Source organism: Pyrgilauda ruficollis, unplaced genomic scaffold (genome assembly GCF_017590135.1).
Source record: "Pyrgilauda ruficollis isolate IOZ18807 unplaced genomic scaffold, ASM1759013v1 scaffold778, whole genome shotgun sequence".
NCBI lineage: Eukaryota > Metazoa > Chordata > Aves > Passeriformes > Passeridae > Pyrgilauda > Pyrgilauda ruficollis.
The window spans coordinates 1-17,148 of NW_024529688.1; the positions used below are offsets into that span (position 1 = coordinate 1).

At 56.7% G+C, this 17,148-nt stretch overlaps 1 protein-coding gene across 1 annotated transcript; it reads right to left on the minus strand.

The window, feature by feature from the left end:
- Nucleotides 1-784: 784 nt before the first annotated feature.
- Nucleotides 785-16,487, minus strand: TYK2 (tyrosine kinase 2; the record flags this gene model as incomplete). Its single annotated transcript, XM_041486718.1, has 23 exons — nucleotides 16,305-16,487; nucleotides 15,343-15,466; nucleotides 14,780-14,924; nucleotides 14,308-14,471; nucleotides 13,792-14,170; nucleotides 12,772-12,954; nucleotides 12,043-12,200; nucleotides 11,606-11,729; nucleotides 11,312-11,504; nucleotides 11,130-11,236; nucleotides 10,492-10,668; nucleotides 9,949-10,036; nucleotides 9,750-9,877; nucleotides 8,795-8,930; nucleotides 8,154-8,305; nucleotides 7,926-8,076; nucleotides 6,653-6,750; nucleotides 6,199-6,391; nucleotides 5,925-6,043; nucleotides 5,260-5,432; nucleotides 5,059-5,176; nucleotides 4,854-4,964; nucleotides 785-1,105 (listed from the first exon to the last, which is right to left on the minus strand). Coding segments are annotated over exons 1-23 (3,720 nt in total), but the record flags the coding sequence as incomplete, so codon positions are not given.
- Between the last annotated feature and the right edge of the window lie 661 nt (nucleotides 16,488-17,148).

Here is a 17,148-nt window from a genome sequence, read left to right on the forward strand (position 1 = left end):
TTCCCTTTTCCCAAAGCCCATTTTTATTGGAGTTTTCCCTTTTCCAAAACCCCATTTTTTCCCATGAATTTTCCCTTTTCTCCAGGAATTGTTCCCTTCCCAAACCCCATTTTTCCATGGATTTTCCCTTTTCCCCAGGAATTTCCCCTTTTCCCAACCCCCATTTCTCCAGGGATTTCCCCTTTTCCCAAACCCCATTTTCCCCACGGATTTCCCCTTTTCCCAAACCCCCTTTTCCCAGTAATCCTCCCTTTTCCCAAACCCCCATTTTTCCATGGATTTCCCCATTTCCCCAGGAATTTCCCCTTTCCCAAACCCCATTTTTTCCAGGGATTTCCCCTTTCCAACCCCCATTTTCCCCAGGAATTTCCCCTTTTCCCAAACCCCCTTTCCCAGACCCCCTTCCAGAGGGATCCCGAGCTCCCGGGAATTCCCGCGGGCAGCCTCAGGAGCCTCCCGGTGTCCCGGTGTGACACCCCGGCCTTTATCCCGGGATTCGTTCCCTCGGGCAGCCCCGGCTCCTCCTCCCAGACCGGCTCCAGCCTCTGCCCTTCCCCACTTCATCCCCAACTTTCGGCCTCGGGGCGGCGATTCCGCCCCGGCACCGGGGAAACGCGCCCGGGGGCGCCGCGGGAATTCCAGCCGGGAATTCCAGCCGGGTCCTTGGGGAATTCCGGATTTTGGGGGGGGGAAACCGGGATTTGGAGCTCCGGCGCCCCGCTCGGTGCCCGCATTCCCATTCCCGTTGCTCTTCCCGGTTCCCCGTTCCCGGTTCTCCCCGCACCTGGTTGGTCACATCCGCCGGTAAGCCGCGGATCAGCACCTTCCGCCGGTTGCGGAACTGCCGCTCGCTGTGCTCCAGGCGGCTCCGCACCTCGGCGGGGTCCAGCGGCGGCAGCTCCTCCTCGGGGGCCAGGTCGGGCCCCGCCGGGGGCTCCGCTCCGGGCCCGGGCCCGGCCCCGCTCACCGACAGCGCCGCCGCCATCTTGGCCCCGCCGCCCGCCACGCCAACAACGCGCCTTCTCATTGGAGGAGGGGCCGGCGCCGAGTATGCGAGGCGGGGATTGGGCGGCGCGGAAAAACACGGCGGATGAGCCGGCGGCTGCTATTGGGTGGCAGGGAGGGCTCGTTGTGTCCGAGGCTGGGATTGGACGGCAGCGGGCGAGCCCCAAGATCGCGGCTTCTTATTGGTTAGTTCCGTTGGAGCGGTGAACGCTCCAAAACATCCCAAATAAGAAACCCCAAAAAACCCAAAGAGACCCAAAAATAACCCCCCAAAAAAAGACCCCAAAACATCCCAAAGAGACCCCAAAACCCCCCAAATGACCCCAAAACCCGAAAATGACCCCAAAAACCCCCAAAATGACCCCAAAATCCCAAAACGACCCCAAAAACCCCAAATAAAGACCCCAAAACCCCCGAAATTACCCCAAAAACCCCAAAATAACCCCAAAAAACCCAAATAAAGACCCCAAAAAGACCCCAAAACCCCCAAATAGACCCCAAAACCCCAAAGAGACCCCAAAATCCCCAAATAGAGACCCAAAAAATCCCAAAACGACCCCAAAACCCCCAAATAAAGACCCCAAAATGACCCCAAAAACCCCCAAATGACCCCCAAAAAATCCCAAAATGACCCCCAAAACCCCCAAATGTTTCCCCCCAATCCCACGGGATTTTTGGGATGTTCCCCCCCCAATCCCGTGGGATTTTCGGGACATTTCCCCCCCATCCCACAGGATTTTCAGGATGTTTCCCCTCCATCCCATGGGATTTTTGGGATGTTCCCCCCCAATCCTGTGGGATTTCCGGGACGTTCCCCCCCATCCCATGGGATTTTCGGGGTGTTCCCCCAGTCCTGTGGGATTTTCGGGATGTTCCCCCCCAATCCTGTGGGATTTTCGGGATGTTTTCCCCCCATCCCACGGGATTTTCGGGATGTTCCCCCCCAATCCTGTGGGATTTTCGGGATGTTTCCCCCCAATCCCACGGGATTTTCGGGATGTTTTCCCCCATCCATGGGATTTTCGGGACATTTCCCCCCCATCCCACGGGATTTTCGGGGTGTTCCCCCCCAATCCTGTGGGATTTCCGGGATGTTTCCCCAATCCCATGGGATTTTCGGGATGTTTCCCCCCATCCCACGGGATTTTCGGGGTGTTCCCCCCCATCCCACGGGATTTTCGGGGTGTTCCCCCCCACAATCCTGTGGGATTTTCGGGATGTTTCCCCCCAATCCCACGGGATTTTTGGGGTGGTCCCCCCCAATCCTGTGGGATTTTCGGGATGTTTCCCCCCAATCCCACGGGATTTTTGGGGTGGTCCCCCCCAATCCTGTGGGATTTTCGGGATGTTTCCCCCCAATCCCACGGGATTTTTGGGGTGGTCCCCCCCAATCCTGTGGGATTTTCGGGATGTTTCCCCCCAATCCCACGGGATTTTTGGGGTGGTCCCCCCCAATCCTGTGGGATTTTCGGGATGTTTCCCCCCAATCCCACGGGATTTTTGGGGTGGTCCCCCCCAATCCTGTGGGATTTTCGGGATGTTTCCCCCCAATCCCACGGGATTTTTGGGGTGGTCCCCCCCAATCCTGTGGGATTTTCGGGATGTTTCCCCCCAATCCCACGGGATTTTTGGGGTGGTCCCCCCCAATCCTGTGGGATTTTCGGGATGTTTCCCCCCAATCCCACGGGATTTTTGGGGTGGTCCCCCCCAATCCTGTGGGATTTTCGGGATGTTTCCCCCCAATCCCACGGGATTTTTGGGGTGGTCCCCCCCAATCCTGTGGGATTTTCGGGATGTTTCCCCCCAATCCCACGGGATTTTTGGGGTGGTCCCCCCCAATCCTGTGGGATTTTCGGGATGTTTCCCCCCAATCCCACGGGATTTTTGGGGTGGTCCCCCCCAATCCTGTGGGATTTTCGGGATGTTTCCCCCCAATCCCACGGGATTTTTGGGGTGGTCCCCCCCAATCCTGTGGGATTTTCGGGATGTTTCCCCCCAATCCCACGGGATTTTTGGGGTGGTCCCCCCCAATCCTGTGGGATTTTCGGGATGTTTCCCCCCAATCCCACGGGATTTTTGGGGTGGTCCCCCCCAATCCTGTGGGATTTTCGGGATGTTTCCCCCCAATCCCACGGGATTTTTGGGGTGGTCCCCCCCAATCCTGTGGGATTTTCGGGATGTTTCCCCCCAATCCCACGGGATTTTTGGGGTGGTCCCCCCCAATCCTGTGGGATTTTCGGGATGTTTCCCCCCAATCCCACGGGATTTTTGGGGTGGTCCCCCCCAATCCTGTGGGATTTTCGGGATGTTTTCCCCCAATCCTGTGGGATTTTCGGGATGTTTCCCCCCAATCCCACGGGATTTTCGGGATGTTTTCCCCCATCCATGGGATTTTCGGGACATTTCCCCCCCATCCCACAGGATTTTCAGGATGTTTCCCCTCCATCCCATGGGATTTTTGGGATGTTCCCCCCCAATCCTGTGGGATTTCCGGGATGTTTCCCCAATCCCATGGGATTTTCGGGATGTTTCCCCCCATCCCACGGGATTTTCGGGGTGTTCCCCCCCATCCCACGGGATTTTCGGGGTGTTTCCCCCCCATCCCACGGGATTTCCCCCCCTTATCCCATGGATTTTTTGGGGGTGTTTCCCACCCCAATCCCACGGGATTTTTGGGGTTTTTTTCCCCCAATCCCATGGGATTTTCAGGATGTTTCCCCCCAGTCCCGTGGGATTTCCGGGGTGCTTCCCCCCCATCCCACGGGATTTTCAGGGTGTTTCCCCCCCATCCCACAGGATTTTTGGGATGTTTCCCCCAATCCCACGGGATTTCCGGGATGTTTCCCCCCCAATCCCGTGGGATTTTCGGGATGTTTCCCCCCAATCCCGTGGGATTTTTGGGGCGTTTCCCCCCAATCCCGTGGGATTTTTGGGGTGTTTCCCCCCCATCCCACGGGATTTCCGGGACGTTTCCCCCCATCCCACGGGATTTTCAGGGTGTTCCCCCCCAATCCCATGGGATTTTTGGGCTGACAGGGAATCCCGGGAAATCCTGCATGGGAAACGGGGAAACCCCGGGAAATCCTGGGAAATCCTGCATGGGAAAACGGGGAAATCCCGGGAAATCCTGACAGGGAATCCCGGGAAAACGGGGAAATCCCAGGAAATCCTGACAGGGAAAACGGGGAAACCCCGGGAAATCCTGCATGGGAAACAGGGAAATCGTGGGAAATCCTGTATGGCAAACCCCGGGAAATCCTGGGAAATCCTGACAGGGAAATGGGGACATCCCGGGAAATCCTGATGGGGAAAATGGGGAAATCCTGGGAAATCCTGACTGGGAATCCCAGGAAAATGGGGAAATCCTGGGAAATCCTGACAGGGAAAACGGGGAAACCCCGGGAAATCCTGGGAAATCCTGCATGAGAAATGGGGAAATCCCGGGAAATCCTGCCCAGGAATCCCAGGAAAGTGGGGAAATCCCAGGAAATCCTGCCAGGGAAACGGGGAAAATGGGGAAATCCCGGGAAATCCTGCCCAGAAAAATGGGAAAATCCCGGGAAATCCTGCCAGGGAAAACGGGGCAAACAAGGAAATCCCAGGAAATCCTGCCCAGGAATCCCAGGAAAATGGGGAAATCCCAGGAAATCCTGCCTGGGAATCTTGGGAAAACAGGGAAATCCTGGAAAATCCTCCCAGAAATCCCAGGAAAACGGGGAAATCCCAGGAAATCTCCTCCCTCTCTGTCTTTTCCTCCTTCCCTCCCCATTTTTCCCCGTTTCCTCCCTGCTTTTCTCCTCCCTCTCTCCCTTTTCCTCCTTCCCTCCCCCTTTTTCCCCATTTCCCACCTCGCAGGGACAATCCCTGGGCACGGGGAGCCTCTTCCCCCTCTCCAGGAGCTCGATCAGCCTCAGCACCGTCATCTGCCCCTGCGTGGCCCCGATCATCTCCAGGAATTTCTGTCAGGGGAGGAAAAAAAAACCCCAAAAACATGAGGGGGGGAAAAAACCCCGATTTCAACCCCAAAACCCCCGGAATTGCCACGGGACTCACGGCCGGGGGGCTGCTCCCGGGGTCGCAGCGGGTCAGGAGCTCGTAGAGGGTCACCCCAAAAGACCAAACATCCGAGGCGTAGTAGAATTTACACTCCTTGAGGCACTCCGGGGCGTACCTGGAACGGTTTGGGGTGGCACAGCCGGGAGCTGGGATCCGGCAGCGCTCCCAGGACGCTCCCAGAGCCCCGGGATCCCTCACCAGAACACGGGGCTGTCGCCGTCCTCCCGCACGCGGTAGTACTCGTGGCCCTCGGGGACGGCCTTGGCCAGCCCGAAATCCCCGATTTTCACCACGTGCTCGTTCTCCAGCAGCACGTTCCTGGCCGCCAGGTCCCGGTGGATGTAGTGCAGGGAGTGCAGGTAGGCCATGCCCTGGGAAAACGGGGGGAAAAGAAGAAATTACGGCTGGATTCAGGAGGGCTGCAAGCGGTTTTGGGGGGTTTTGAGGCGTTTCCGGGGGAGCTGTGAGGTATTTTTGGGGGTTCATCCCCACTTTTTTTGGAATCGGCCTCATTTTTGGGAATTAAGCCCCATTTGAGGGTTGGCACTCCTGTGTTTCCTCATTTTTGGGGGGAATTCTATCTTGTTTTTGGGAGTTCAGCCTCACTTTGAGGTGTCAGTGCCATTTTTGAGGGGTTCATCCCCATTTTTGGGAATTCAGCCCCATTTCCAAAGCGTCCACCCCCATATTTTGGGAATTCAGCCACATTTTGGGAATTCAGCCCCACTTCCAAAGGCTCCACCCCATTTTTTTGTCAATTCAGCCGCATTTTGGGGCTGTAACCCCCGTTTTTGCGTCGTACAACCCCATTTTTTTGGGGAATCGTCCCGTTTTTTCGGGATCCAGCCCCATTCCGGGCTCACCTCGCAGATCTGCTGGGCGAAGAGCAGGAGGTGGGACAGGCTCAGGGGGTGCTTGGGCAGGAATTCCCGGAGGCTTCCCAGCGGGACGTACTCCATGATCAGCTGCACCACCTTGTCCCCTGCAAGAGACACGTGGGAAGGTGGGGACCACCCCGAGAGCCCCCAAATTCCTGCCACGACAGCGATTCCCGGCCAAAAAAAAAGTGGGAATTGGGGTTTTTTTAAGCTCTTCGTGGCTGATCCACTGGAAAATCCCAGGGGGTTTCTGCCTCACCCTGCTCGCTGCAGCAGCCCTTGTACTTGACGATGTTCTCGTGGTACAGGGTCTTCAGGATCTGGATTTCCCTCTTCCAGGAGCTCAGGAGCTGGGGGCTGCTCCCAGATTTCAGGGATTTCACCGCCACCATCTCCCCGGTGCCGTCGTTGGTGGGGTCGTAGCAGCACAGGCTCACCTTCCCAAAGTGGCCCTGGAGAATGATAAATTTTCAGGATTTGGGCAGGGAAAGGAGGTTTGCTGGGAGGATCCAGAGGGGGGGGTCAACAAAGTTCAGAAATGGAGGGAAAAATCAGCAGGGAAAATAGGTTAGAATATGAAAATAAGGATTAAAACATGGAATTATGGGTCCAGACAGGGAAATCCCCAGGGAAAAGAGGTTAAAGAATGGAATTTCGGATCAAGACGGGGAGAGGAGCCTCCCCAGAATTCCAGACCTCAGGACGCCACTGACCTCCCCCAGCTCCCGGATTTTCTTCAGGTACCGCTTCTGGAAGACGGTGGGATCCGACACCGGCAAGTCGGGATTCACCGACGTGACGTCCACGAGGTCTGCGAGGGACCCTGGGTGTTCCTTTTCCCCCTTTCCTCCTTTTCCCCACAAAACCCCCGGATTTTCCCGTTCCCGCCCTCACGGAGCGGCTGCAGCCGGGTCAGCTCCCTCACGTCCCTTTTCCCCACAGAATCCTGGGATTTCCCCCATTCCCCGATCCAGCACCCTCATCCCCGTTTCCCCGGGATTTCCCCCTCAAAACACCGGGATTTTTCCCCGTTCCCCCGGGATTTTCTCCCGTTTCCCCAGGATTTCTCCCCGTTTCCCCCCCTCACGGAGCGGCTGGAGCCGGGTCAGCTCCTCACGCCCCTTTCCCCCAAAAAAACCTCGGGATTTTGCCCCATTCCCGCCCCTCGCCGTGCGGCTGCAGCCGGGTCAGCTCCCTCAGAACCCACTTCCCCACAGAATCCCGGGATTTTGCTCCGTTTTCCCGGGATTACTCCTCGTTCCCCCGGCATTTCTCCCGCTCCAGCCTTCACGGAGCGGCTGGAGCCGGGGGAGCTCCCTCACGCCCCTTTCCCCCACAAAACCTCGGGATTTTGCCCCATTCCCGCCCCTCGCCGTGCGGCTGCAGCCGGGTCAGCTCCCTCAGAACCCACTTCCCCACAGAATCCCGGGATTTTGCTCCGTTTTCCCGGGATTACTCCTCGTTCCCCCGGCATTTCTCCCGCTCCAGCCTTCACGGAGCGGCTGGAGCCGGGTGAGCTCCCTCACGCCCCTTTCCCTCACAGAATCCCGAGATTTTTCCTTTTTCCCGCCCCTCACGGAGCGGCTGGAGCCGGGTGAGCCTTTTGCATCCCCCTCCCCACAGAATTCCGGGATTTTGCCCCTTTTCCCCGGGATTTTGCCTGGCTCCCGCCCCTCACGGGGCGGCTGCAGCCGGATCAGCTCCCTCACACCCCTTTTCCCCACGGAATCCCGGGGTTTTTCCCTTTTTCTCCGGAATTTCCCCCTTTTTCCCGCCCTCACGGTGCGGCTGCAGCCGGGTGAGCTCCCTCACACCCCTTTTCCCCACAGAATCCCGGGATTTTTCCCCGTTTTCCCCGGTTTCCCCTCTTTTCCCGCCCTCACGGTGCGGCTGCAGCCTCGTCAACTCCCTCACGCCCCTTTTCCCCACAGAATCCCGGGATTTTGCCCCGTTTTCCCCGGAATTTCCCCCTTTTCCCGCCCTCACGGTGCGGCTGCAGCCGGGTGAGCTCCCTCAGCACGGTGCGGAAGGACGGCCGCTCCACCGGGGTGTAGTTGAGGCACCGGGAGATCAGCGAGGCCAATTCCCGGCAGGAAGGCTCCGGCAGCCGGTGCCTTTTCTCGTAGAAACGCTCCTTCTGCGGGAAACACACGGGAAAAACTCCAAACCCGACGCCCAAATCCGGCCCCAAACAGGGAAAACAGCGGGAATCACCTCGGAGGGAGTGCGCTCCTTCAGCGGGACGTCGGCGTCGAAGCAGATTTCCAGGAGCGTTGTCCCAAAACTCCACTTGTCCGAGGCCGTGCTGAGGTTCCCGACATCCCGGATGCATTCCGGGGCGATCCAGGGAATCCTGTCCACGCGCTCTGAGGGGGACATCCCACCAGGAAAGTAGGAAATGTGCATTTTAATTATTTACTGGGGGCGATGGCGTGTTTGGGGTGTTGGTCTGTTACGTGCAAAACGTTAAAGGTGAAGGGTTAAAATATTAAATACGGATTGTTAAGTACGGGATATTAAGTGTGTAAAATACGGGATATTAAGTAGAAAAATATGGAATATTAAAGGCATAAAATATGGAATGTTAAAGATATAAAATTTGGGATTTTAAAGGGATAAAATATGGGAAAGCCCGTGGTAAAGCATCCCAGGCACTGGAATGGGGTAGGATCGTCCCTGACAGCAGCTTAGGGACCAAACCAGGTGGAAATCCCGTATTAAAATGCCAAATATTGGGAAAATTCAGGTTGGAAAGGTTGGGAATAATCTGTGAAAAGAGCTCTGGCCACAACCTATGGGAATTATTTGGGAAAGGGGAGAAAATAATCTGGATTTTGCCGCTGGAAATCCCGTACCTTCCCGGGAGAGCACGGTGAAGCTGACCCCGGGGTCGCTGAGCTTCACGAAGGGCACGGATCCGTCCTCCAGCCCCTTCCTGGCCAGCAGGATGTTCTTGGCACACACATTCCCGTGCACCAGGTTCTTATCCTCCTGGGAAAAGCAGAGGGAAAGGGAAAAATTATTGGGAAATTAAAAAAAAAATATATATAAAAAATCCACGATTGTTTATTTTTTTAAAATATTTTACAGTTTTCTCATAATAAATTATTTCCCAATAATAAATTTTCCCCGTTTAAAAAAATTCCTGTAATAATTTTCCCCATAATAATTTTCCAGTGTTCATTTTCCCAATAGCAAATTCCAACAGATCCCAAATAAAAAGTGAATACTGGGAAACAATCCCAGAAAAAATAAATACTGGGAAAAATCCCAGCAACCCCACAGGGCAAGGTGAAGCCTCTGGAAAATAAAACTAAAAACTGGAATTCCTGGCTGGAATTTCACCTCCCTCTTGGGATTTTGCTCCGAGACCAACCCAAAACAGGGAATAAAACAATAAATGGGATTTTCCAGCCTCATTCCCAATCCCCTGCTCAGAATCCCATCCTCATCCCTTGCTTTTCCCAGCTCCAAAATGAATCCAGGGAGGACTGGAATCCCCGGAACAGGGGAGAGGGAGCGAGGACGGGCGGCAGGATGGGTGGAATGACCCTAAAAATGTGATCATTCCCTGGGAAAAGGAGGGAAGGATCAGGGTCAGGGTCAGGGTCTGGGTTAGGGTCTGGGTTAGGGTCTGGGTTAGGGTTAGGGTTAGGGTTTGGGGTTAGGGGTTAGGGTTAGGGTCAGGCTCAGGCTCACAGTTAGGCTCAGGTTTAGGCTCAGGGTTAGGCTCAGGCTCAGGGTTAGGCTCAGGGTCAGGGTTAGGCTCAGGGTTAGGCTCAGCACCAGGACATTCCCAGCTGGAGTTACCAGGTAGCTCAAGGCACTCCCCAGCTGTTTGGCCACGGTGATCTTCCACCCCACGGAGATCCTGCCCTTCTCCTTGCGCAGCAGCACGTCCAGGGGCCCGTGCTCCACAAACTCCTCCACCATGATGTCTGCGGGGAAAACCGGGATGATCCCACGGGACTGGGGCGGGGGGCGGGGCGGGGGGTGCTGCTGGACTCACTCTCGGAGCCGCGCACGCAGACGCCGTGCACGAAGGCCAGGTGCACGTGGGACACCTGCGACATCAGGCTGGCGCTCTCGAAGAACGCCTGCGGGGACAGCGGCCGTGGCAGCGGGGTCCCGGGGGGTGGGAGCTCACAGAGCCCCATCCCAGCTCTTTGGGAGCCCCATCCCGGCTTTGGGAGCCCATCCCTGCCCCTTGGGAGCCAAATTCCTGCCCCTTGGAGCCCTATCCCTGCCCCTTGAAGCCCTATCCTGTTATTTTACACCAACCCAACTCTGGGAGCCCCATCCCAGCCCTCTGGGAGTCAAATTCCAGAACCAAAAGCCAGGAGGAATTCCAGCCTTCATGGATCCACACTCCAGCCCCTGGATCCTTATTCCAACCCCCGGATTCTTATTCCAGCCCTTGGATCCACTTTCCAGCCCCTGGAGCCAAATTCCAGCCCTTTTGGGGTTACACCCCACCCCCAAATCCCTCTCCCACCCCCGGATCCGTGTTTCCCATCCCAATCCCAGCTCTCCCAGCCCGGGAAGGGCTCACCAGGGCGATGTCCCTGTGGCTGGGGTCCAGCACTTTGAGCACCACGCGCATCTCCCGCCCGTTGTTGTTCTGCTCCGTGGAGAAGTACTCGGCCTCGTCGTCGTTCCCGGAATTCCCGCACACGCTCAGGACCCCGTCGTAGATGTTGGTCCGGGTGCCCTGGCCCAGGTGGGCTCGCTGGGAAAACGGGAAAAGCAGGAGCTGTTGGACCCTGGGAAGGTGGGAATCCTCACCTGGATCCCTCCCCGCATTCCCCCTGCCTCCCAGTGTGGGAGAAAGCCGCTTCCAGGGAGATTTTTCCCTCCCTTTTCCTTGGAAAGGGAAGGGATGAAACAGCAAATCCACCCTGCTGGCTGCCCCGGGGATGTGGGAGGATCCTGGGATCTGGAGGGGATCCCTGGAAGGCAGAGAATCCCCGGAAAGCAGAGAGGATTCATCCACCATTCCATGGATTCCAGGAAGGCAGAGCAAGTTCCTCCATCCCCAAGAATCCCAGGAAAGCAGAGTGGATTCCTCCACCTCCTGCCCTGGATCCCGGGAATCTGAGCACTGAAAATCCCAGGAAAGCAGAGTGGATCCTTCCACCTCCCCCCCGGATCCTGGGAATCTGAGCACTGAAAATCCCTGGAAAGCAGCACCTGGGTGATCTCGTTCTTGCGGATCTGGTGGAAGCTGAGCTGGGTGAGGTTCAGGATCTGCTTCCCGTTGTCCTTCACCTTCCGTGTGATCAGCAGGTCCGAGATCTCTGGGAAAGGAGGGAATGGGCCCCGTGAGCTCCCGGATCCGCCGGCTCCCGATCCCGGAGGATCCCTGTCCCTACCTCCCGGCTTGGGCGGGCAGCACCTCTTCACCGTGAAGTTCTCCTCGCCGGATTTGAGGGTGCAGCCCTTGAGCACGTCCAGGAGCTCCCGCAGGGAGGGGAACTCCCGATCCCAGCCCTCCAGCACGAAGGAGTCTCCCTTCTTCTGGATCCGGAACTGCCGGTACTTGAAGGCTCCCGGCGTCCCCGGAGCCTGGAAAAGCCGGGAGAAGCAGGAGCCAAAGCCATGAGGCTTCCAGGTCATTCCAGAGCTCTCAATTCCCGGGAATCCCGTGCTGGGAACAGCGTCCCTACCTGCTGGTGGCTCCTCTTGAGCACGGACAGGATCATGCGGTTGAAATCCAGCACGCTCCAGCGGAGGATGTAGAGCCCTTCCTCCGGCTCTTCCCGGCGCAGCTTGGCAAAAACAAACTCCTCCCTGGAAAAGGGAGGGAAGGGATGGATGGGATGAGCCCTGAGGGCAGGGAATGGATTGGGATGAGCCTGGAGGAAAGGGAATGGATTGGGATGGACCCAAAGGACAGAAAATGGATTGGGATGGACCTAAAGGACATGGAATGGACTGGGATGGACCCAAAGGACATGGAATGGACTGGGATGAACCCCAAGGACATGGAATGGACTGGGATGAACCCAGAGCAGGTGAAACACCCAGGGATCACCCCGAGGACACGGAGCAGCTCCGGGATGACCCCTGGGACCCGGGTGATCCGCAGGGAAGCCGCACTCACTGCATGGGCCCGTGGATGCCGTTGTGGATGCTCAGCAGCAGCCGCGGCGGGGCCACGTCGTGGCACAGGTAATGGCTGGAGTCGGCTGTCAGCCGGAAATATCCGTCCACCAGTGACACCAGAGCCAGGGCACTGCCAGGGCAGGGCAGCAGCACCTCCTGGGGAGGGACAGAGCGCCGGGGTGAGCGGGAAACCCATGGGAAACCCACAGGAAACCTGAAAAACCCTGTGGGAAACCCTAAAAAACCCACGGGAAACCCTAAAAAAACCCATGGGAAACCCTAAAAGAACCCAAGGGAAACTCTAAAAAAACCCACGGGAAACCCTAAAAAAACCCACGGGAAACCCTAAAAATCCCACGGGAAACCCTAAAAAACCCATGGGAAACCCTAAAAATCCCACGGGAAACCCTAAAAAAACCTATGGGAAACCCTTAAAAAGCCTGCAGGAAACCCAAAAAAATTCCACAGGAAACCCTAAAAATCCCACGGGAAACCCTAAAAAATCCCGCCAAAAACCCTACAAACCATGGGGAACCCTAAAAAAACCCTTGGGAAACCTGCGGGGAACCTATGGGAAACCCTAAAAAATCCCTTGGGAAACCCTAAAAAACCCTGAGAAAACCCAGATAAAACCCCTCGTCCTTCCCAGCGCCGCCTCCTCCCGACCTGGGAAGAGCAATCCCGGGATCCCAGCGCCAGGAGGGATCAGGGATCCGTCCCCACCCACCAGGCACTTGTTGTCCTGGCGGTGGATGCTGATCCTGGAGTCCTTGACCACCACGTGGGTGATTTCCCGAAAATCGCAGAAATGGCACCAGGGGGGCTCGCTCCGCTCCGCCGGCTGCGCCTCCGGCTCCTTGTTCCTGCTTTTTCTCCCAAAATATCCACGCTGGGAGAAGTTTTCCGTGCTCTGCGGGGGGGTAAAGAGGAGAATTCCAGACTTTTCCTGCTGCTGGGAAGAGTTGGGGGGAAACCGGGATAAGCTGGAGGCCGAGGAAAAGCCTGGATGCACAAATGAAGGAGATGGTGTGGGATGGATTTGGGTGGGAAAATGGGAAAAACTGGGAAAAGAACAGAGACAGCACCCCAGGGAAAACCCAGGACAACAAACCAAGGAAAAAGATGGGATTTGGGGTGGGAATGGAGCATCCCAAACCCACCACAAACCAAGGATTTGGGGCAGGAATGGAGCATTCCAAACCCACCACAAACCAAGGATTTGGGGCAGGAATGGCTCATCCCAAACCCACCACAAACTGCGGATTTGGGGCAGGAACGGCTCATCCCAAACCCACCACAAACCAAGGATTTGGGGCAGGAATGGAGCATCCCAAACCCACCACAAACCAAGGAAAAATCCAGGATTTGGGGCGGGAATGGAGCATCCCACACCCACCACAAACCCAGGATTTGGGGCAGGAATGGCTCATCCCAAACCCACCACAAACCAAGGATTTGGGTCAGGAATGGAGCATCCCAAACCCACCACAAACCAAGGAAAAATCCAGGATTTGGGGCGGGAATGGAGCATCCCACACCCACCACAAACCAAGGATTTGGAGCAGGAATGGCTCATCCCAAACCCACCACAAACCAAGGATTTGGGGCAGGAATGGCTCATCCCAAACCCACCACAAACCAAGGAAAAATCCAGGATTTGGGGTGGGAATGGAGCATCCCACACCCACCACAAACCGCGGATTTGGGGCAGGAACGGCCCATCCCAAACCCCCCCATCCCAACCCACCTCTCCGGGCGCCGGCCGCCACTGGATCCCGCCGGTGCCGGTGACCAGCACGTGGTGAGTGACCGGACAATCCCTCGGGATCAGCGGCTGCTCCGGCTCCGCGCGGCCCCCGTTGGCGCAGGCCGGCCCCTTCTCGCCCTCGGCCGCCGTTTCCAGGGACAGCACCGGGAAGAGCTCGCTGCCGAAGCGGGGAGCCAGCTGCTCCAGGGTGGCCAGGTACTTGTACATCACGTCCCGCTCCGTCAGGTTGCCGGCGGCCACCGTGTGCCGCTGGAAGCGCCGCAGGAAGCGGCGGAAGACGTTCTTCATCCGGAACCTGGTCAGGAAGTTGTTCTGCTGGATCTGGCGGCGGAAGGAGCGCGGGATGCAGTCCTTGAAGCTGCCAGGAAAACGGGGGAATTGTTGGGAAGAGGTGCAGGAAGAGCTTGGGACGCAACGGAGAAACCGCGGAAAACGAGGGGGGAAAAAAAACAGTGAAAAACGAGGAAAAGCCCCTTGGAAAAGCAGGAATTTTACCTGTACTTCCTGGCCACTTCCTCCAGGGAAATGCCCTTTTTGATGGCGATGTGGGAGAGGTGGAGCACGGCCATCCCCAAGCTCTCGTTCTTGAACTTCTGCATTTCCGGCTCGCTCTGGAAATCCTTCAGGGAGGCGACGTCGTTGATGAATTCAAATTTTCCCTGTTAAATGTGAAATAATTGGGACTGAAACTCAGCCCCGAGGTGATTTCCGGAAGGATTTTCCTCGTGTTTTCCAATTTAAAAGGTGGGACCGTGAGTAAAAATCCCTTAAAAGGGAAAATTATCCCGTGGAATTACAGAATCCCACCCAGCTCCAGTCCCAGCAGGATAAAACCTTTCCAAAGGGAAAACTCAGGGAGGTTTTTTACCCTTAAATAACCCCTGGGGATGGAAAAACGGATCCTGAGCCAAATCCGGCTGGATTGAGGAAAATCATGCCATTTTTTCCCCGAATCCTGCCCCGTTACCTGCTCAAACAGGTACTCGAAGGAGGATCTGTCCAGTAAAGCCCCTCCGGGAGGTTTTTCCTCGGGAGAATCCCCCGCGCGCGGCACGTTCCGGAAAACCGCCGGCTCCTTGTCGTTCATCCCGTGCCAGTTCCGGAAATAAAACCTGGAACGGGGAGAGGAGAGGAGGAGAGGGGCTGGCCCCGGGCTGGGAGTCACATTCCGGGCTCAAATCAGGGGATTTTGGGGGTTTTTTAAGGAATAAAACTCCTGGGAACCACGGGAGAAACAGCCACGTGCTTAAAAAAATTGGGATTTGAGCACAGGGAATGAATCCGAGCTGGGGATGAAGAGCAGCAGCCTCCTCCTGCCTCCAGAATGGGAATATTTAAAGCTTTCCCCATCTTTTTTTTCCATGGACCCCCCACTGATCCCAAAAACCTCCGGGAGGGACCCTGGTGAGGAAGGATTTTGGGAAGAAAGAAGCGGATTTTTCCACGCTGATGGAGAGGCCAAATCCATCACTTCCCTCCTTCAACTGGGACCAGTTTTTCCAAGGAAATCCGGGACGGGAGAGACCTCACCTCATCCTGAAGATCAGGTTGATGCTGGTGTCCTTCCCGATGTGGAACTGGTGGTTGGGCGGGAGCCAGATCCGGCTCTGCGGGTCGTAGAGGGCGAAGAGGCTGTAGCAGAGCGGGGTAATTCCTGCCAGGAATGGGAAAAGCCAGCTGGAACCAGGGGTTTGCTCCCAAAAAACTGAAACTCCAGGGGGTTTGCTCCCAAAAAACTGAAATTCCAGGGGGTTTGTTCCCAAAAACCTGAAATTTCAGGGGGTTTGTTCCCAAAACCTGAAATTCCAGGGGGTTTGTTCCCAAAAACCTGAAATTTCAGGGGGTTTGTTCCCAAAACCTGAAATTCCAGGGGGTTTGTTCCCAAAAACCTGAAATTTCAGGGGGTTTGTTCCCAAAACCTGAAATTGGGTTTGCTCCCAAAAAACTGAAACTCCAGGGGGTTTGTTCCCAAGGAACTGAAACTTGGCTGGCTTCGTTTTATTCCCAAAAAAACCAGAAAACTGGGATTTTCTCAGCCTTGGGAAGGAATCCACTTGGGATCTGGCGTTTCCTGGGAGAGTCTGGTGTTTTCCTTGGTGTTCCCTGGGAATTCCTGGTGTCTTTCCTGGGAATTCCCCGTGTTTTCCCTGGTGATGTCCCTGGGAATTCCTGATGCTTTCCCTGGGAATTCGTGGTGTTTTCCCTGGGAATTCCTGGTGTTTTCCCTGGGAATTCCTGATGCTTTTCCTGGGAATTCCTGGTGTTTTCCCTGGTGATTTCCCTGGGAATTCCTGGTGATTTCCCTGGGAATTCCTGGTGTTTTCCCTGGGAATTCCTGGTGTTTTCCCTGGGAATTCCCGGTGTTTTCCCTGGGAATTCCTCATCCTCAGGTGTCACACAGCAGGACCCGCCCTTCCCCAGCCACCCCAAACCCTGGAGTCCCTCTCCCTCCTGTGTCCCCGTGTCCCCCCCGTCCCCGTGCCGTGTCTCACCGATGCCGCGGGCCAGGTCGATGCAGATCTCCTCGGCGCTCAGGGAGCCGTGGCCGTAGACGTGGCAGCGCTCGCGCTCCTCGTCGCCGCTCCAGTGCAGCAGCACCTTCAGCCCGCAGCCCGCCGGGAACGCGCCGCCCTCGGGCTCGGCCGCGGCCCCGCGCTGGCACAGGGACATGGCGCAGCTCTGGGGGGAGAGCCAGGGCGGTTGGACCAAAAAACGGCATTCCTGAAGGGATTTGGACCCAAAAACGGCATTCCAATGGGATTTGGGCCCAAAACGGGATTCCAATGGGATTTGGGCCCAAAATGGCATTCCAATGGGATCTGGGCCCAAAAACGGCATCCCCAAAGCTGGGCGATGCCGCGGGCCAGGTCGATGCAGATCTCCTCGGCGCTCAGGGAGCCGTGGCCGTAGACGTGGCAGCGCTCGCGCTCCTCGTCGCCGCTCCAGTGCAGCAGCACCTTCAGCCCGCAGCCCACCGGGAACGCGCCGCCCTCGGGCTCGGCCGCGGCCCCGCGCTGGCACAGGGACATGGCGCAGCTCTGGGGGGAGAGCCAGGGCGGTTGGACCAAAAACGGGATTCCTGACGGGATTTGGGCCCAAAAACGGCATTCCAATGGGATCTGAGCCCCAAGATGGCATTCCAATGGGATCTGGGCCCAAAACGGCATCCCCAAAGCTGGGCTGTGCCAGGGACATGGCGCAGCTCTGGGGGGAGAGCCAGGGTGGTTGGACCAAAAAACGGCATTCCTGACGGGATCTGGGCCCAAAACGGGATTCCAACGGGATCTGGGCCCAAAACGGGATTCCAACGGGATTTGGGCCCAAAACGGGATTCCA